We start from the raw sequence: 21,568 nt of genomic DNA on the forward strand, positions 1-21,568 counted from the left end.
TCCAACAGAAGTTGAGGACAGGCAGTTCGAACCCACCAGCTGCTCTGCGGGAGAAGGGTGACTAGTCTCCTCCCATGGGATTACAGCCTCTGAAAACCCTCTGGAGGGTCAGCTCTGAGTGGGTTGCAGTTGATGGAACTTAACACGCAATCATTAGAGACGCTCTGGTGGCGTCAACTGGCGGGACTTCTCTGATGGTTCGAATCCTCACCAAGGTCAGCGATGCGGCTACTCTCCTTGGGTGCGATTTACAGCCTTGGAAGCCCAGTTGACTTAGTTTTGACTCCGTGTGCATGAGTTGTACGTATAAAAAATTTTTGTCACAAATTCCGTTATTTGCTACTTGTGTGCCCTGCGTATATGTAGATATTTAGTCAATCTGGCAGCTTCAGCGGAGAGGAGCAGCTGTAACTTGTCCATGGAGATACTTGCTCTTTGGGTCCATTTTGGACAGGGAGCACCTAATGTCCAAGGTTTCCTGTTCCCCTTGCCCAGTGTCCTCTGTGGATGGGGCCTTGACCTTGAACTGTGCCACCCTTGCACCCTGGCTTCAGGCTTGGTGAGAACTTCATGCCCTAGGACTAGGATCTCTTTAGGGTGAGATTCTCATCTCCAGGTTCCCGGGGGAACGGTGCTTGGCCCCCCATCACGACTCCTTAGCGTTCCCTTGGCATGTTCACAGTGTTCCTTTGAAGAAGTATACACAGGAAAACACAGGGATGGGCTTGGATTATTGGGAAAAAATATTTTTTTAAGTATCAGATAATTTCAGTGAGCTTAGAAGAGGGGCACGGGAAATTTGAACTCCGTCTTAATTTTTTATAAACACCCTATGTAACTTATATGAATAAAGGTTGATACACATTTGGGACAGCTGAGTTACAGTAGATTTACAGGCAAAGCCTTTTTGTGTGTGTGTGCTTCACATTTACTTCGTTCTTTACAAGTTAAAGATTTGTGGCATTCTAGAATAGAGCAAGTGTTTGCGAGCCTTTTTTCAACAACATATACATGCTCTGTGTGCCTCTGTCATTTTAGTAGTTTTCTCAATATTATAAAACTTTCCCACAATATTGCTGTATAATTCATCACCTCAGTATGTAGTTGTGTGATGTTGAGACCCTCGAGCAGGTTTCCAGAGGCAGGAAATTGCATGGGAGGAGATTGCCCATCTTTGTCCTGCAGAGCAGCTGAGGGGTTCACACTGAATGCCTTTGATTTGGCAGTGCAGTTCCTTACCAGAGCTGTCTAGCCTCAGTATATACCAGAAACATAACTTTTATACACATTGAGAACCAAACATTCATGTGACTTGGTTTATTGTAATAAAATAACATTGCATTTTACTGTATTGACCTTGAACCAAAACTGCAGTATCTCCACGGTACCCTTAGACTTTTGGGGGTGTCTGTGGGAAGGCTTTATGCTATTCATCAGTTACTGTCCATCAGTACTAAACATTGCTAGTCTAATTTATTTTGTAAAAATAAAAGCATGTCATGGGCCAGAACGTTAACAGGAGGAACTGGACTGTTTTGTGCTTGGAAATGTCTCCATTCTGGGCCAGCCCCACAGAGCTCTTGGTCTCTTCTGTGTACCCATTTACCGCTGCCCCTACTTCTGTCTCTTACCTCGCTCATCCTCAGACCAAATGTCCTATTGTGTACACAACATTTCTCTATGTGTGAAGCAGGTGCCACTTACGGTCCTCCACATTATTTTAGCTTTCATATTTTAAAATACATTTTTGTTTCTCTCTCTTTTTTTAACTGGTTTTCTTACAAAGTTCAAATACATTGTGTTTCACTCTAGTCTTCATTCTAGTATTTGTTGCATAGTTAAGAATTAAAATGTAACATAATGCAGTTTGTGGATAAGTTTTCTTCAATACCTTTTATCTTCTTCATATAGTTTAGCTTCTTGAATGATTTGCTCACCATACAGATTTATGTCTGGAGAAAGGGTGCACCCTTGACACACCTTTCTTCATTTTAAACCATATAGTGTTCCCTTCTGTTCAGACAACAGCTAGGTATAGGTTTCACAAAACCACAATTAAGTGTTCCTGGATTCCTGTTTTTCTCAATATTATCCATAGTTTGTCATTATAGATCTGTCTTGTTTGGCTAGGAGATGAATTGACAGGGTTATGTTTGTGTGATTTCAATATTGAAACACTTTTACAACTTGTTAGTTTGAAAAATATCAGGCATAAAAAGTTTTAAAACGTTATTAGAAACAATTATATGCCATATGCATAGATTCACCAGTTGTAAACATTTTACCATTTTTTAAAATACTGAGCCATTTGAGAATTAGTTGTAGCCCTTTCTAAATGTGAAATAGAAAAACAAGTCCTTTTTGGATTATACATTAAATAGTTAAACATGCCCATTTTTACATTTGAACATTAAATAGCTAAACATGTATTTCACAAAACAATTACTTTATTAAATAACCACAATATATCACACATGAAAAAAATATAACATTGATAGTATTTTTTGTTGATAACTAATTTACTCTTTTTGGGAATGGGAACAAATGTGGATCTTTTCCAGCTAGTCAGCTGTCCTCCAAATTTCCTGCCATAGACTGATGAGCATGTCCAGGGCTGCATCTGTTAGTTGAAACATGTCATTCACTAGTTTTTTCCCCCCAAATGCCTCAAATGCAGCTTCCACTTCTTCCTTCATTATCATTGGCTCTTACTCATATGATACTTTCTGAACTTTTTCATTGTCAGTCATTCTTTTTGATACAGTGATTCTTTGCATTCCCCCCATCATCTTTTGGTGCTTCCTGGATCATTCAACATACTGCCCATAGCGTCTTTTAGTATTGCAACTCAAGGCTTAAATTTGGTTTTTAGTTCTCTCAGCTTGAGAAATACACAGGCAGGTTCTTGCTTTTTTATTCTCCAATTCCAGCTCTCTGCAAATTGCATTAAAATACTTTGTTTTCTCGAGCTGCCCTTTGAAATCTGTTCAGCTCTTTCACCACTTTGTTTTGGCTTCTCTACTCGCTAGTGCAGTTTTAGAGTCTCTTCTGACCACCATTTCAGTTTTTTCTTTCTCCTCTCTTTTTGAAATGACCTTTTGCTCTCTGTATGGATGTTATCTTTGGTGGTGTCCCATAACTCATCTGATCATCGATCATTGGCGTTTAATGCTTCAAACTGGTTCTTAAGATGATTTTGAAGATTCAAAATCGTATTTTTGGTTCTCATGGACTTTAAAAAATTTTCTTCAGCCTTGATTTGAACTTGCACATGAGTAATTCATGGTCTGTTCTACAGTCTACAGCTGACCTAGTTTTGACTCCTGATACTGAGCTGCTCCAGCAGTTCTTCCAACGATTTAGTCAGTCTGATTCCTATGCAGTCCATCAGGTGAGGTCCATGTGTAAAGTCACTGTTGGTGATTTTTTTGTGGTTCCCCTCCCCTTTGTTTTGTTGGAGTATTTTGTATTTTTTTAAAAAAAGGTATTTGGAATAAATAAGTCATTGAACATACAGAATTCAATTCTATTTTCAAGTCTATACTTTCCAACTACCATTTTTTCTTCATTGTTTTAAACTATTGCATTACAGACACCAGTTATCATAACGCATCTTGATTGCATGTTTGGTCAATTTTGGACTGAAAGATTTGGTAAATATTTTCAATTTCCTCCTCTTTGGCTTTAGTAGTGGGAGTTTATATTTGAATAATAGTCTTATTAACAAAGCTTTATCATCTTTGCATCCAAGGAGCACTCTGGAAGCACCTTCTTCAAGATACATTTGTTTGCCCCAGATTAAGACAGAGGAGGAAGCAGGACTGGCCATCCAGTTCTTAAGTGCCAGGCCTCTGTGTTTCCCATTTGTCCTTCTTTCTTAAGGTATTCTTGTCTTTTGAGCTTTATCTCTGGGCAAAAACCTTTTGACCTTGTATGAGTACTTGTTCTAAGGAGTGTGTGTATTCCTCCCTGGTGATGGTGTTTGACTTAGTCACCTGTTTATTGGCTGAAATGTAATTGTAGAGTGATTTCACTTGCAGGTTTGCATTCTCTCTCTTATTGCCATGGAGTCAGAACCAGCTCATGGCCAACTCACTATTGTCCTGAGCTTTAAGTTGTGAGGGATAATAATAATAATAAATCACACTAGTGATCATAAGAGAGTAATCTCCAAGCCTAGAAAGGGAACTCTGGTGGCCTAGTCAGAAGAGAATGGTGCTAACTTAAAAGCTGTGCCTCTCTGGTGGTCAAATCTGTCAGCATCTCCAAGGGAGAAAGATGGACAATCTCCTCCCTGACATTCTTTTGTCTTGGATAGTGAGAAGCCAGTAATTACACCTTAGACAGCTGTTTGCATAATAATATTTTCTATAACTTTTTTTTTCTGATCCAGAATCCAGTCAAAGAATACACATTGCACTTAGTTGTCTTCTGGTGCAGTAGATGAGTGGATTGAGCACTGGGTTGTTAACTTAAAGGTTTAGGCTTCCTATCACATCCGCTCTAAAGAAAGGTGAGACAGTCTGCTTCCTTAAAGACATACAGCCCTGGAACCCTGTATGTATTCATTGTCTTGGAGTTATAATCTTTAACGTAGGTTAGTTTGCCAAACTTTTTATATCTTATATGACCAGAGAAAGAGACGAAGACCATCGATGAGATGGACTGATTTCAGTGGCCGGGGTAATGAGGGTCAATGTGTCAGAGACAGTAAATTTGGTAGAGGATAGACCAGTTTTCAGGGCTATTGTACATGGGGTCGCTATGAGTCGCAAGCAACTCAACGACACATAACCACAACTGTGACCTTCAAACTTATGAATAGTGTAGGCAATTGTATGTAAACTAGACCTCAGTTTGGATTTTGTATTTTATTTCTCATGATTAAACATTTTTATTAAAAGTACTAATTGTTGTTCTTAGTGCTGTCGAGTTGTAGGCTACCATAGTGACCATATGAACGAAAGTCCTCAACTCTTGGATGACTTTCATCCTTTCTCCAGCTTCATAAGGGTTTCTGGAGGCAGGCTGTTTCAGAAGTGGATGTCACTCCTGCTTCCAAGCTTGTTTTAATGTGGGAACCCCAACAAACACTGTCCACCATGGGTAACCATTATCACATTTGACACATCAGTGTCACAATGTTCAGCATCACAGCAACTACGAGTTACCTCTGTACAGCAAGTGAACAGATCAAGGCTATACGACCTAGAAGAACGTTTGACCGAAAACAAATAAAAACAGGCCTGAGGGCAACGGATTAAAGTCACTCACCTTTGGTGTGGTAGCATCACTTTCTATCCAAGAGGCCCATAGAGCTCTCTCTCTGTTGTTAAGTGCCGTTGAGTCGTAAGTGTCTCACTGATAGTCATGTTAATAATAATGATCCATTAGGGACCAAGACACTTAAAAACTCACTATTATTTTAGTTAGAAATTATTTGAAATTTTAACGTTTTGTTAGTATTTTGGGCATAAAAATTCACCATCTGGGTTTGTCAAAGTTCAACATTCTCATGCTTGATTTTTTAATTACTAATTTTTTAATTGAGTGTAATTTATATACCATTAAATTTCATTCTTAGAAAGTTATAATTCTTTGATATATTAGAAAATGCCATGTAGCCATCATCATATTCACTATATAGAACAATTTTGCTCGTGTGAAACCTGTACTTTGACGAGGAAGCAGTAGTCAGAACAGAACAGAGAAACACTACATGGTTCAGGATCAGGAAAGGTGTGCATCAGAGATGCATCCTGTCCCCATACATTTTCAATCTTTATGCAGAACAGTTCATTTTTGAGGCTGGACTTTATGAGGAAGAATGTGCCATCATAAACTGGAGGAAGACAACAACCTGCATGACACAACCTTGCATACAGAAACGGAGGAAAATATGAGGCATTTGCTGCAGACGGTAAAGGATTGTAGTCTTCAAATGAATTGAAGCTCAACATCAGAAAACAGATTCTCATGACTGCCATTTGGCAGTTTTATTATAGATGGAGAAGAGATTGAGATTGTTAATAACTTGAGTTTGCTTGGTTCTGAAATCAATACTCTTGGCAACAGCAGTTAGGAAATCAAAAGACAAATTGCATTTGGAATGTCTGCTGTCAGGTACCTTGCTAAAAGTACTAAAGAGCAAGGATTTCATACTGGAGACTTAAAGTGTAGCTCATATTGGCCATGGTCTTCACTATTACTTACTGTACCCCTGAGAGCTGGACAGTAACTTAGAATGATAGAAGGATCAATGGCTTTGAATTGTGGCGCTGGAGAAGAGTGTTGAACATATACCATGGACTGCAAACAGGTCTGCCCTGGAGAGGGAGAATCCAGGCTGTTCGCTGAAGCCAAGGATTTTGAAGCTCTCATATACTTTGGGCACATGGCCATGAGGGATTGGTGCTTGAAGAATGACGTAATACATGGAAGAGTGGAAGGACAGTGCAGGAAAGAAAGACCCGTGATGAGATTGATTGACTCAGTGACTGGAGAAATGGTATTAGGTCTTTTGGAGAAGATGAGATTGGCTCAGGACAGGACAACGTTCAAAGCTGGTGTACCTAGGGTTGCTATTAGTTGCAGGTGACTTGATGGCACATAACAACCCCTTTACAAGGGTTTCCCCATATAGAGCCCTGGCAACAACTAGTCTCTTCTTGTAGTTATATCTTTTTCAGAATATTCTGACAATGAAATAAAGGTCTGCCCTTCTTTAATTCATCATACTAAAAATGATTCATCATATTAATTATAGGACTTATTATATTCTTGCATATTACCAGTATTTATTTTTAATTGCTCAGTTGTATTTCATTATATGGATGTACCACAGTTTGTTTATATATTGATCGATTGAAAGCTATTTGAATTGCTCTAAATATTGGGAGATTATGAATATTATTGCATCTTGGTTTTTATATGGACTCAAGTTTTCATTCTACTTGGGAAAATTACTCAGATGGGATTACCTGTCTGCTTAACTTTATAAAAAAACTGCTAGACTATTTTCTAAAGTGGCAGCACCATTTTGCATCTTTATCAGCAATACTTGAGAGCTCTAGTTGCTTTGTATTCTTGACATGTCCAGTTTTAGAAATATTAGATCTTCTAATAGCTGTTGTAATGACTTCTCATTATGGTTTTTATTTACATTTGCCTGGTGATAATCTTACATAACCATATAGTATAGTGTGTAACCATATAGATAATATATTAACCATCTCTCAGGTTTTTGGAGGCTAGGATTTTGAAGCTCCATCTCACATAATTTGGGCACATGTCCTTGGAGAAGGACATCATGGCTCAGAAGGTTAGAGGGACAGCGTAAGAGAGGAAGACCCCAATGAGATGAATTGATACAGTAACTGGGGCAATGGGGGTAGACGTGTTGGAGTCAGTGAGATTAGCTCAGGACAGGGTAGGGTTCAGAGTTGTACATAGGATCGCTCTGAATCACAGGCGACTTGACACCACATAACAACAATAACAAGTTCTTGCAGGCCGTCCTTTCAGAAGTGTTAAAATCACTTGCCTTTTTAAAAAAAGGTTTTTGTTTGGTTTTTTTTCTTTTCGGTTTTTTATAACTGATTTTAAAGGTTCTTTTACTAGACATGGTATTTTAATTTACTGTACCCGTTTAGTATATAATTTAATTTACTATATGACCGTATAGGCAGCTCTGATGGTGATTATCTCTCTCTCTCGCTCTCCCTCCCCCGCCCCCCTGTGGCACAGCTGGTGGATTTGAATCGTGTACCTATGTATTGGCAGCATAATTCTTTACCACTAAACTGCCATATTAGTTTTTCCAACGACTATTAAATGTTCAAACATTCAGTGAAGTTAAAAGAGTATTGAAATGAACATGTTCCTGCAGTCTGAAATTTAGGATGTAAAATCTTTGAATAGCGCTACTTGTAGGCCTTTTCAGTAGACAGAAAAGAAATATTTGAAATATAGATTAATTCTTTTTTACATTTTTAATTACAATTTAACATTTAATGGTTAAATGTTCTTTGTCAATGAAAATCTTAATGACATGGATATAACACTCATACACACATATGAGTGGCATAGTGGCTAATGTGATCGATTGCTAACTAAGTTGGGGGGAGGTAGAGTGTGGTAATCACAGGGTCTCAAAATTTGGGGCGGTGGGTGGAGGGGGGTGGGAGGTGAAGGAAATGAGAAAGATCCAGTGGGAAAAACAATGTACTTGAACTTTGTGAATAAACCAGTATAAATTTTAAAAAAAACAAAAACCACAACAGTCCAGCGGTTTCAACCCACCAGCTGCTACGCAAGAGAAGGGTGGGCAGTCCTGGCTTGATGGCAGTGGGCTCGGATTGGAGGTTGTGTATGTACTTTAGATATGTACATAATACGTGTATTTACTGGTGTGTGCCATCAGGCCGATTGGGACCGATCACTGTGCGGGAGTGGAACTGCTCCATAGAGTTTCTTAGGGCTTAGATTTAATGGAAACAGATGGCAGGGTTTTCTTATTTCTTGGAATGACTGGTGAGATTACACTACCAACATCTTGGTTCATAGCTGAGTGCTTAATGATAGCACGACCAAGCCCACATATCTGTATACATTTGTATGTGTAAGGCTGCTCCAAGGGTTCTCAGGTTCCATCTGACATACTTTGGGCATGTTGCCATGAGGAACTAGTCCTTGAAGAGGGGACATCATGCTTGGGAGGGTGGAGGGACATCAGCACAAGAGAGAAAGACGATGAGATTGACTCAGTGACTGGGATATTAGGGGTAGGTGTCAGAGATGGTAAGGTTGGCTCAGGATAGAGCAGGGTTCAGAACTGTTGTATGTAGGGTGACTCGATGGTACGGAATAACAAAACTGTGTGGGTGGGTGTATTTAACAAGATCTTTTTAGAAGTTTGACTTTTGTCTTTGTCCCTCATTTTTTCTTTTGTGGGAAGGCCCTCTATGAGGTAGATTGATTCAGTGACTGGGATAATTGGGATGGGTGTGTCAGAGGCAGTGTGATTGGCACAGGACAGAGCAGAGTTTAGGGCTGTTGTACATAGGGTCGCTGTCGAGTCGCTTGCGACTCGACAGCACCTAACAACAACAACAACTAGGTTTTGTTATGGTTTATCTGTTGTCATTTTTCTTTTACTGCATACACACACTCCCGTTGTAAATTTCCTTTTCTTGTAAAAACCAGAATTCTGAACATATTATTCTGAATCCTGCTTTTGTATTTTACTAGGTTATTATAAAAATAATGAAGGATATTTGCTTTTTGTATCATAACACATAATTGAGAATTTTATATTAGTTACAGTTTTTAGAATTTTTTTGTTAATCTTTTATCTTTGCTAGGTCTATTTAAGATAGAGACACTTGGTAACAATTTATTGGATTACTTAAAATGGAAACAGTTGTTTTCTAAAGTTTTATTATTTTTTGGTTCTACTTTTCAGTCTTTCATTGTGGGTTGCTTTTTTTTTTTTAATTTACAGATTGAAGATCCAGGTTGCTTCTGGGTTATTATAAAAGGCTATAGTCCATTTTTAGATCATGAAGTTGACTATAAAAAACTAAATAGTGCCATGAATGACTTCTATAACAACATGTGTCAAGATGTAGAAATAAAACCATTGATGCTGGAAGAAGGGCAGGTATGTATCTAAATGTGCTTTGAACACTGTGTTTTGAAATAACATTTAAAGGGTAAAATATTTTAGCAACTAATAAATTCACAATTTTGCTTATAATTGTCTTGTTTGGTTGCACAAATTTTAGGCTGTTCCTGAAGGTTGTGTTACATGGATTGGATGGGTGAAGGGGGTGGTGGTGGGGGGTGTGGTGGTATATGCCGTCACACTGCTTGCAACTCATAGCGACCTTACGTACAAGAGGCCTAAACCCTGCTCTAGCCTGTGCCAACCTCATTGTCTCAGACACACCTACTCCTGTTAGCCCAGTCACTGAGTCAATCGCTCTCACCGAGGGTCTTCCTCTCCTGCGCTGTCCCTCCACTGTCCCAAACATGATGTCCCTCTTCAGGGACTTGTCTTTCCTTGCAACATGTTCAGAGTATGTCAGATGAAGTTTCAGAATCCTTGACTCCAAGGAGCAGCCAGTCTTCACGCTCTCCAGGACAAACCTGTTTCTTTTCCTAGCAGTCCATGGTATATTCAACACTCTTCTCTGGCACCAAGGCATCGGTTTTCTTTCTATCATTCCTAGTCACTGTCCAGCTCTCTGATGCATAGCGCACAATTGCAAAGATCAGTGCCCAGATCAGGCCCACCTTAGTCTCCAGCCTGACGTCATTGCTTGTCAGTACTCTGGGGAGGTCCCTGACAGCTGACTTTCCCAATGCAGTTCATCTCTTGATTTCCTGGCTGTTGGTACCAAGAGTGTTGACTATAGAGCCAAGCAAACTAAAACTGCTAACCATCTCAATCTCTTCACCGACCTTACTTGATTGGGCCATTTGACCCAGTGGTGAGAATCTTTTTTTTCTTGATGTTGAGCTTCAATCCATATTGAAGGCTGCAGTCCTTGACCTTCTGTAGTAAGTGCTTAAGGTCCTCCTGAGTTTCAGCAAGGAGGGTTGTGTCATCTGCATAACGTAGGTTGTTGATGACACTTCACCAACCCTGATGCCACATTCCTCCTCGTACAGCCTAGAGTCCCAGCTGATCTGTTCTGCATACTGATTGAAAAGGTATGGAGACAGAATACATCCCTGGCAGACCTCCTTCCCAATTTTGAACCATGCAGTATCTCGTCTCCTTGCTCTGTTCTGACACAACTGCCTCTTGGTCTAAGTATAGGTTTCGTATAAGCACAATCAAATGTTCTGGGATTCCCATTCTTCTCATAGTCAGCCACAGTCAAAAGCCTTTGCATAGTCAATGAAGCATAGATAGACAGTCCTCTGGTATTCTCTGCTTTCTGCCAAGATGCATCTCACATTAGCTATAACGTGCCTAGTACCACAGCCTCTTCTAAACCCAGCCTGCACATCTGGCAGTTCTCTGTTGATGTGCTGCTCCAGTAGTTTTTGGATAATTTTCAGCAGAATCTTGCTTGTATGTGATATTAATGACATAATGGAATGGGAACAAATATCGATCTTTTCCAGTCAGTTGGCCAGCTGGCTGTCCTCCACATTTCTTGGCACAACTTAGTGAGCACATCCAGGGCAGTGTCTGTTTGTTGAAATAAATCAATGGGTATGCTGTCAACTCCTGGAGCCTTGTTTTTTTGCCTATTCTTTCAGAGCAACTGGAACTTCCACCTTCATCACCACAGGCTCTTGCTCATACATTATTTCATGAAATTCTGTGTCAGTCAGTTCTTTCTGGTACAGTGACTCTGTATACTCCTTCCATCTTCTTTTAGTATTTCTTGGGTCATTTAACACTCTGCTCAAAGCATCCTTAAGTATTGCCGCTCGTGGCTTGAATTTGTTTTTAAATTCTTTCAGCTTAAGAAACACTTGAGAGAATTTGGCCCTTTTGATTTTCCAAGTCCAGCTCTTTGGACATTTCATTATAGTATCTTGCTTTGTCATCACGAGCTGCCCTTTGAAATTTTCTGTTAGACTCTTTAGTTTCTTGATTTCTTCCTTTAGCTTAGGCTTACATCCATCTTGGTCTTTTCTTTCTCTTCATCTTTATAATGATCTTTTACATTATTGATGGACAATATTCTTGATATCCTCCCACAGCTCACTTGGTCTATGCTCATTGGTGCTCAGGGCCTCAGACCTGTTCCTGAGATGGTTTTGGAATCCGAGTGGGATAGACTTAAGGTCAAATTTTGGTTCTCATGGATTTGACTTAATTTTCTTCGACTTTACCTTGAATTTGCATATGAGTAGTTGGTGGTCTGTTCCACAGTCAGCACCTGGCCTGGTTTTCACAGATGATATTGAGCTTTTCCTGCGATTCTTTCCACAAATGTAATCAGTTTGATTCCTCTGCGTACAATCAGGTGCAATCCATGTGTATATCCTGCGTTTGTGTTTCTCACAAAAGGTATTTGCAATGAATAAATCATTGAATGTGCTGACTTCTATCTCCAACCTCATTTCTGTCACCAAGTGTATGTTTTCCAGCTATTGATCCTTTTTCTCTGTTCCCAACTTTTGCATTCCAGTAGCTCATAATTTTATCAGTGCATCTTGATTGAATGTTCAGGCGATTTCTGACTGCAAAAGTTGGTAGAAATCTTCCATTTCCTCCTCTTTGGCTATACTTTTCCATGCTTATATTTGAATGATAGTGGTATTCACTGCACTTCCTTGTATGCGTATGGATATTATCCTGTCACTCACCACATTGTATTTCATGATGGATCTAGAAATGACTTTTTTAATTATGAAAGAAACCCCATTTTTTTCTCACCTTTTCATCCCCAGCATAGGTAGATCATATAATCATCTGATTCAAAATGTCCCATGCCACACCATCTCACTTCGCCAATACCTGTATTCACTAATATCAAATAGTTACTTGTGTCATTTCTTTTTTAACAAGGTCCAGTTTTTCTACATTCATGCTTCTCACATTCTGTGTTCCAGTTGCTAGTGTCTGCTTACAGCTGTTCCTCCTCCTTTGTGTTGCCGTTTCTGAGATCTCAGTCTCAATTGCCATGTCTGCTAGTTAGAAGGTATCTCATTTAAATCTATCTTCCTACAGCTGCGAACAAGGCGGTAAGGAGTTGAACCACCAACTCAAAGGCACATTGTTCAAATCCACCAGCTGCTCTACTGGAGATAGGCAGTCTTGTACTGTACAGTAAACTGCCTCTGAAAACTTTCTGGAGGGTCAGCTTTCTGGTTGGTTCTGATTTGATGTTATGTAACAACAGTAACTGAACTGGGAGCAGTCTAGTTTAGTGCACTTGTAAAGGGGTCGTCAGCAAGGAGAACAGGGGTAGGTTACCTTTTGCCGCTGTTACGACTTTGGCCAATTCAGGCTGATTTATTTTCCTCATTCTGTATCAAAGTCCTGCCTTCTTTCCTTTCAGCTTCACCACTGTATTCCCATTGCCCAGTTTTCCCTATCAATTAGTAATTTTTCAGTGAATGTGTTTGAACTTTCCTATAGTGTTACAGAAAAAGATTTGTAAGCTTTTTGAACAAAACTAGAAATAATTTGAATGCATTACCTTACCCTCCAGAAATCCTCTGTGATAGCGATACATTTTTTTCCTTACCTGAACTTGTTGAGAAAATGCAGTAAGGGATAGTCCATATAAACGGTTTTACATTTTGACTAGCCTGATTACTTCCAGATGATGGTGTTGAACTTTTTTCCTCTTTCTATTCTATTTTTTTGTTTTTTGTGGGCACATAGTTCAGTATGAAGCTTGGGTTAGAGTTAGGAACACACCTCACTGATGCTGTGAACTTCGTATTGTATTAATTCGAGACACACTTGAAGATGCTAAAATTTACTGGTGAGCACAGGTAAAGGTGACTTGCTCCCTCCCTTGTGCCTTTATTGATCAGCATCATTGTTTTGCCCAACTCATTAATCCTGGCTTACCAGATCAGCTCTTTTCATGCACACTTTCCATCTGTTGCTTCTCCGTGTTTCTTCTGACCTCTTTGCTGGAGCTCTGCTATTTGGTCATCCTGTAAATATTCATGATGAAAACAAAAAAAATTGCTCAGTTCTTTCCTTTATCAGTCTCCAAGGTAGTGACTTTTAGGCCTAACTTTCACCATTGGTGAATGAACTTTGGTGGTGCTGTGGTTACAGCACTTGGCTGCTACCCAAAAGATCAGTAGTTCGAATCCAACAACTGCTCCATGACAGTTAGCGGAGTGGATCTGCTTCAGTAAAGATGTCCAGCCCTGTGAGCTCCAGGGCAGTGCTCCCTGGTCCTGCATGGTACCTAGAAGTTGAATTGATAGAATGGCAGCAGATTGACTTTGGTTTTGCTGTCTAGAATTTATTTCTCTCTTTTTTAAAGAACTGTGCTAGTTGGAACATAAAGCTTTTAATATCTTCATCAGTTGCAGTCATTGTACTATCTCATTTTGGCTAGTAGAATATAACATTTCAAAGTTGAATAGCTATGTAAATTTTTAACTACACATAGTATCCCTCCAAGGGATACTTAAAACATTAAACAGAAACACCCTCCATCTTTTATTACAATTTGTCTTGAATTATTTTAGTTTTGGATTGTATGAAGTCTTAAGGAATCCATCCTTTGCATAATGGCTACACTCTGTTTTCCACCTTAAACTTTTGAGGACAGGAGTCAGTATTGTTACTTCTTTCCTGTTTAGCACAGCTCTTCCCACTGGATTTCTTTCCAAGCCTGTAGTCAGTAAATAATTAGCTTTTTAGGATTGCTTGTCAGGACAGCTTAGGTCTGGTGGTATTTGGTAGTAGTCAGGATGCCAAGGGCTGTCATTTCAGCAGGGTAGTTACTCTTTAACAGGGACTTCAGGCATTTATTTATTCAGTTTTTTACTGAGTAGCGTTTGAACAGTTCACATATGCAAGGTACTGTTCTAGGCAGTGGAACTATGAAAAGACAATCTGACATCTTCTTGCACAGACAGTAAACACTTAGTAAAAGGTGATAAGAGGCAAGGGAAGGAGGGCAGGGGACAGACCTGAGGCTGCCTTTCATTTTGGCCGGCTCTTGTGGTTGACAGCCATGACCACTTTTAGTGTTCTCATTTTATAACTAGCAAAATTAATACTGAGGTTTTGGAGAACCAAAACCTTGTGTCCATTTATTTTGTAGGTTTGTGTGGTTTACTGCCAGGAGCTAAAGTGCTGGTGCAGGGCAGTCATTAAGTCCATCGTGTCTTCAGCTGACCAATACTTAGCAGAGTGTTTCCTTGTGGATTTCGCCAAGTACATTCCAGTAAAATCTAAAAAGTATGTATGTCTCTGTTTTACCTTCCACTGTTTAAGGAAACAAATGTCGGGGTTTTAAGGAGAATGCCAGTTTTCAAGGTGAGATAATAGAAATTTTTTCCTTTTCAGAAATTGGTAAGGATAAACTTGTGTGCTGAATGTAAGTGAAAGTGGTCTTAATAAAAACTGGGTGCCTTCTCACCTTCCTCCACCTCCATTCCAGGAAAGGAGAGAACAGGTGTGGCTTGTTCACTTTTCCTCCTCAGAGTTGTAAGCCAGCCCACTCTCCTCTCCTGTCCTATTACTTTATGATGAAGTGTGCCCTTTAGGAAATAGGAAGGCTTGAATACAGGACACTGCCGGAGGTACAGAGATGCCCACAGTGTTTCTGCAGGTAGCCCTCTTAAAGGAAGCAGAGTATAGGTTGAAATGTCTTATTTTCATTATGGACATCAGTCTGTTACAGTTGCATAAGGTGGGGAGATAGTTCAGAAAGAGGAGGCTATGCAGGCCTCACTGTTCTGGGATCACTTACACAGTGAAACAATTGCTCTAAGTTGGTTCACACAGGTATTGTATCACAGTAAAGCAGTAGCAGTAAGTCAGTTTTGATGTTTTGTAATAGTATTTTTTATTGTTTTCTGTCCTAAAGTAAGAGGATATCAGTTTAATAAATAAATATGAGAACTCCTTTTTTTATCAAAGAGAGAACAAATACCATGCAATCAGTTGCTCTAAGAGATCTATCAGAAATAACAGCATTTCGTGACAAAAGGACTTATCAGACATCGAATTTGCAGATATTTAAGGAAATATATACCTTTCTTGCTTTTGTGATTCTGCACCATTTTAGTAATAATTTATATAAAAATAATTACTGTGAAAAAATGACTGTTTTGAGTATTTGAGACATTTGCTTTAGGGTTTGGGGTCTTAATAATACACATAAGGGAATCATGTGATTAAACAGATTCCAAGGAGTTCTCAAGGGCCAGTTGGAGCAGCCACTTAGGTCTAAACTGTTCAAGACAGAAGATGGCCAGATTGCCCCTCCTCCCCAGGGTATGACAGAATCCAGGGAAGAAATTCTATTTATGTTAAAATGGTATATTAAAGAGAGCTATTATTTTTGTGAGAGAAGAGTGAAAATAAAAAATGTTGACTTTTATAAAATCTTCATCCTCTAGGCTTATTGTACAGAATTGACAAAACACCTGCTCATTGCAGAAACTTTTGAGGTCATTCTGGTCATCTGTTGACATTTATCTTAATATTTACTAGAATGTACTTTACATATATGTTAGCATTTTAAACTTATTTTTTTAGAAATAGCATTCCTGTAAGAAGCCTTGCTACATATTTTACCTACTTCATCACCATACCATGAAATTTTAATATCTGAATACACAGAGTATCTGTGTACTGTATGTATATGCACAGCCGCCACATTGACTGTGACTCACATGACTCTATAGGACTCAGTAGGATTGCACTGTAGATTTCCAAGGCTGCTCATCTTTATGAATGCTGAAAGCCACATTTTTCTCCAGTAACGTGACAGGTGAATTTGAACTGTCAACCTTTTGATTAGCGGCTGAGAGTTTAACCTTTGTGCCACCAGGACTCCTAAACATACTTAAATCTCTGCTTTATACATAAGAAGGATAAGGGTTTTTTTTTCCTCAGGAACTACATTTTATCCCGTGAACAGAGATATCCTAGTACTTATTGCTGCTGTTATATATTAGAAACATAAAGAATTGTGTTTGTATGCATGTATTTTACATTATATGTTAGCTATGTAGATAAATCTTTAAAGACAGATGACATGTATACTTTTTCTCTTATAATGGAACTATTTTCTTTTTCACTGTCAAGCATCCGGGTTGCAGTAGAGACTTTTATGCAGCTTCCCTTTAGAGCAAAAAAATTTGGACTGTTCTGCACAAAACCAGTTACATTACATATTGACTTCTGTGAAGACAGTGCTGAAATTGTGTAAGTACAGCTTCCAAAATACATTGACTACTTAGTCTTAAATCTGTGATGTTTACACCAAGTCAGTTCCTCTTTAGAAGCACTAAGCCTTTGGAAGGGCCTTTTTCTTCCTTGGGGAGTGTCCCTCTTTTTTCCCCCTTTAACCTGTGATTTTAACAGCAGTTTACTGAAAAGTTGGATTTTCATTCATTCATTGTTACACATTTCCCTCCCCCCCTTCCTTTTCCCTTCACCATCTCCCAGTTCACTTTCTTTTTTTTTTAAATAGTCATTGTTGCACAGTTTCTCCCCCCTCCCCATTCCACTTTTCAGTGTACCTCTTATTCTGGACTGTTGTCTTACAGGCAGTACCTAATTATATATTCATTTAAAATAGTTCTTTCCTTCATCTGTCTGTTCCAATGCAGTGTTCGTTATCCAGCCCCTCTTTTCCTAGTTTCCTCCCAACCTCCCATGGCAGTCCTGTTTTATAACAGTGTTATGCAATATTTGTCATTTGTGACTAAGATAATTTCACTTGGCGTAATGTCCTCCAGAGTCTCCCATGTTCTGTAATGTTTTATGAGTTACTTTTTTTTTCAGTGCTGCATAGGATCCCATTGTGTGACTATATCATAGTTGTTCTGTCCATTTACTTATTGGTGAGCACTTGGGTTGCTTCCATCTCTTTGCTATGGTGAATAAGGTAGCAGTAAACATGGATGTGCATATATCTGTTTGGGTGGTGGCTCTGGAGTCTTTAGGGTATATGCGTAGTAGTGTAGTTGCTGGATCAAATTGTATTTCTATTTCCAAGTTTTTGAGAAAGTGCCAGGTTGCCTTCCATAGTGGTTGAACCATTTTACACTCCTACCAGCAGTCAATTAAGTGTTCCAGTCTCTCCACAATCTCACCAGCACTTGTTGTTTGCTGCTCTGTTGAGCTTTGCTATTGTTGCTGGGGTGAGAGGATATCTCATAGTTGTTTTGAGGGTGTCTTCTGTGTTCATCAGGGTTTGTCATCAGGTTGTACAGTAGAGACCTCCCTTTGTCCCCCCTTTCCCCCTTCCTTGTTAGTGAATTTATAGATAACCAGTGACCTGTAAAGAAAAAACTCACACATATATGTCTAATATGTTTCATTAAAAAAGCCCTTTGCATTCTTCTCCAGCTCCAGTCCTCCTCTCTGGGAGGCCACTGTGATCTGTTCAGATACAGAACTTCCAGCCCTTTTAAAAAGTGCTTTCATAAACATTCATATGCATGGAGTTTTCAATGAAGAATGGAATGTACTATCTGATGTTTTTGTTTAAGAACATACATTGAATGTCTTTGCTGAGAATGTATGAATGGGAATTAGAGTCAGCAGAGGGAGACGTGCTATGGGTAATTGAGACTGGCTCATTCCAGGAAATTAGAGCTTTCCCATCACCACTAGCCTGTATGGAAACTTTACTGTTCCAACCTTTGCTGGGCATTAAGATTCTGCTCTCAGATCTCTGCCTCCAGGAACTTTGTGGCCAGGAAGACATACAGATCACTATGGTCAGTTGTATTGGGATGAATGATGGTGGTGGGCACAGAGCACTCCAGTGTCTCGAGGAAGGGGACCCAACAGCATGGCCCATTCTCAAGGCCTCTGTCCATGTTAGTGTAGACAGTAGCCTTGGAGAGAACTACTAAGATTTGCCTTAGATCATCATCCCAGAGCAGAGCCAAAGCCAAGCTACTTACTTGTTATCTGTACAAAATACACTGTGATAAATATCCAGCATGTGATTTATAAGATGGTACTGGATGACTAACCTCAGAATCTTATTTACTGAAGATACATTTGTTCACTGTTCCAGGCCTGCCAAGAAGTGGGACAATGCTGCTGTTCAGTACTTTCAGAATATTATAAAAGGTAAAGCAAGTTCATGGTCACTCAGTGTGCGCTGACCTGGCATGGGGGTGGGGGAGAACTTGAGAGCTTAACCTTCTTTTCATGAAGCGGTATGGAATCTGCCTGCTTAGCTGTTTTACTCTCCTTGTATGGGGGTCCATTAATTATTCAAAGCTTATTTTAAACAAGGGCTCTGGAACTTTGGAAATTGATACAGATGTCAGTAACTGAGAATCTAAATCACGAGAAGGCTGTTTGAGTAGAAAATCCCTAAATAATGGTTGACTCTTAGTTTTATAAAGGAGCCACTGCCCTGAAAAATCAGTTTATTTTTCTTTCATTGATCCAGCAGCTGATGAAGAAGATACTAGTGAGGGGTACTGTTGTAGTTAGGTGCTGTTGAGCCAACTGTGACTCACAGCAGTCCTATAACCAACAGATCCTGGACCATCTACACAATCTTTGATATGCCCAAACCTATGTTAGAGTCACTGTTCACTGAGAGTCGTCTTCCCTTTCTTGAGCCCTCTTACCTTTCCTAGCATAATACATTTGTCCAAGGACTGGGTGCTCCTGAAAGTATGTGAGACGAGTGTCACAGTCCTGTTGTCTAAGGAGCACCCTGGTTGCACTTCTCTAAGACAGACTTGCTTGGTCTTTTGGCATTCCATGGGATGGTCAGTATTCTTCACCGTCACCCATTTCAAAGGCATCAGTCTCCTGTCATCCTTATTCATTTTACAACTTTCAGAAGTATAAGAAGCAATTGGATAAAAACCATGGCTAGGGTCAAGTGCCCCTTAGTTTTTAAACTGATGGTCTTTCTCTTTGTTAACAAACTGATAGCACTTTGGAGTGGTCCTTGGCTGCAGACTTTCCCAGTGTAACCTGTTTTTTGCTTTCTTGACTGCTACAAGCATGAGTTTTGAGTATGGATCCAAATAAAATGAAATTGTTCACAATTTCAGTTTTGTCTATCATGGTTGTAAAATGACCTCTCCTAACTCCACAAAAGGAAACCATCCCTGTCAGTAATATCCACAGTACAAGAGTAATTCCTATAAGGTGAGATCGGGTCTCCCACGCTCCTGCCCCTTCTTTTCCTAATTCCGACACCAATCTTATTATTCTTGTGGGTCTGAAATTCATTGCAGTGACTCTACAGACTTACCAGAGCCATACGGTTATGGAGTTTGTTAGGGAAGTTAGCAGGCTGTAGTTCAGGTAGGCAGCAAGATATAATCCCTCAATACAGAGAGCTTCTCGAGTGTGCTTGTAGCCTCTTTGACCTTCAGCCTCAAGGCTTAGGTCAGTGTGGGAAAGTTTCCTTAGTCCTACCAGTGATATTATCTTCCCTCAGTATCCCAGCAGCTTGGGTGGAGGTCTCTGGCTCTAATGGACTCTCGTCTGTTTCATGTCATTCTCTGGTTCTGTACTGAGTCTTCTGTTGCTTTTGTGTACAGTCCGGTCTGGCTGATGCAGGCATCTCTGGCCCCAAAGGATGGACACTGGTTCCTTTTCCTTGTTGGTATTGAGATTCCCCATTTCTGTCACTTAATCTGCTCAATTTAATGGTGAGACTAGCCAGCCCCCTTTTGAGTAGACTAACATACTCCATAGGATCCTGCAACATCAAAGTCAGTGGCTTGGAAAGCCATTTGTACAATAAACCTTTGACACCGCAGTAGTGATGTTACCTGTTGGTCTGTGGTGAGGAATTTTGTTTTGAGATGTAATACATACTGAAGGCTATAGCTGTTGATTTTCTCTAATAAATGCTTCAAGTCTCCTTTACTTTGTGCAAGCAGGGTTCTGTCATCTGCATAAAGAGGATTGTTGATGAGTCTTCCTCCAATCTTGATGCCACATTCTTTTTTATATAGTCAGCTTCTTGAAATGATTTGCTCAGTGTACAAATGGCTTAAATATTGTTGATTGCTGTCGAGTCGAGCACAACTCATACCAACCCTATGAACAAAAGGCCTGAAGCTTTTCTATAACTATCCACATTTGTCAAAGTTCATAGAGTTTCCAGAGGCATGTTGTTTAAGAAGTGAATGCCACTCCTGCTTCCAAGCATAGGTATAGAGAGAGGATAAAACTCCGACACACATCTTTCCTGATTTAAAACCCTGCAGTATTCTCTTGTTCTGTTCAGACAACAGCTTCTTGATTTCAGCTTTCAAATGAGCATAATTGTCTGTAATTCCTGCTCTTCTCAGTGTTATCCATCATTCACAGAAGACCCTCCAGGGTATGGATTAATGAAAGTGACTGTGGCAGTGGGCTCAAGTGTTTTGGGGATGATAAAGGATAGGATAGGGTTTGTGTCTGTTATAGCAGCAGCAGCAACATTGTTAATTTAAGATGTACAAAAGAAATTTTTTTCTTTTTAGTATTTTTACATTCTTACTATATAAAATCTTCTTTGTGACTTCTATTTAAATTCCTGGTAATGAAGAATCAAAGGAGTTTGCCAGCGTTTTATGACTGTTTAGTGGTGGAGAATTGACTAGTCATGTCGCACTTTATTGGGATCCTGCCCCTCGTCTGTGCTTCTCCATTATAGTATTTTGAACCTGATAGAAATGGGAGGTCTTGGAAGGTTATCTATTTAGGAATTTGAACCCTCCTGAGGGGTTGAGCCCCCTGAGGGATTCATGCTATGAAAATGAGGTATGGAGGAGGCCAGCTGCCTACTTTTAAATTCTCTCCAACCATTTTTGCAATTTAACCTTCTTTCATTCTTGTTTTCTCTCCATAAAATGACAATAATAGTACTTACTTTAAAAAAATTGTCTGAAGAATGAAATGAAATAAAAC

General features: G+C 39.5%; 1 protein-coding gene across 1 annotated transcript in view; it reads left to right on the plus strand.

Annotated features, from left to right (window-relative positions):
* The first annotated feature begins 9,502 nt into the window (after nt 1-9,502).
* The window catches only part of TDRD12 (tudor domain containing 12), a 91,296-nt gene continuing 79,230 nt past the window's right edge, over nt 9,503-21,568 (plus strand). Inside the window, exons 1-4 of the mRNA XM_006887870.1 lie at nt 9,503-9,661; nt 14,769-14,905; nt 16,763-16,882; nt 18,711-18,766. Coding sequence (XP_006887932.1) covers nt 9,593-9,661; nt 14,769-14,905; nt 16,763-16,882; nt 18,711-18,766 — 382 coding nt within the window. The 5' untranslated portion in view covers nt 9,503-9,592. The remainder of the gene's footprint in view (nt 9,662-14,768; nt 14,906-16,762; nt 16,883-18,710; nt 18,767-21,568) is intronic.

The sequence above is a fragment of the Elephantulus edwardii genome, unplaced genomic scaffold (genome assembly GCF_000299155.1).
Source record: "Elephantulus edwardii isolate Elephantulus edwardi_28Jun2011 unplaced genomic scaffold, EleEdw1.0 scaffold00062, whole genome shotgun sequence".
In the NCBI taxonomy this organism is placed as follows: domain Eukaryota; kingdom Metazoa; phylum Chordata; class Mammalia; order Macroscelidea; family Macroscelididae; genus Elephantulus; species Elephantulus edwardii.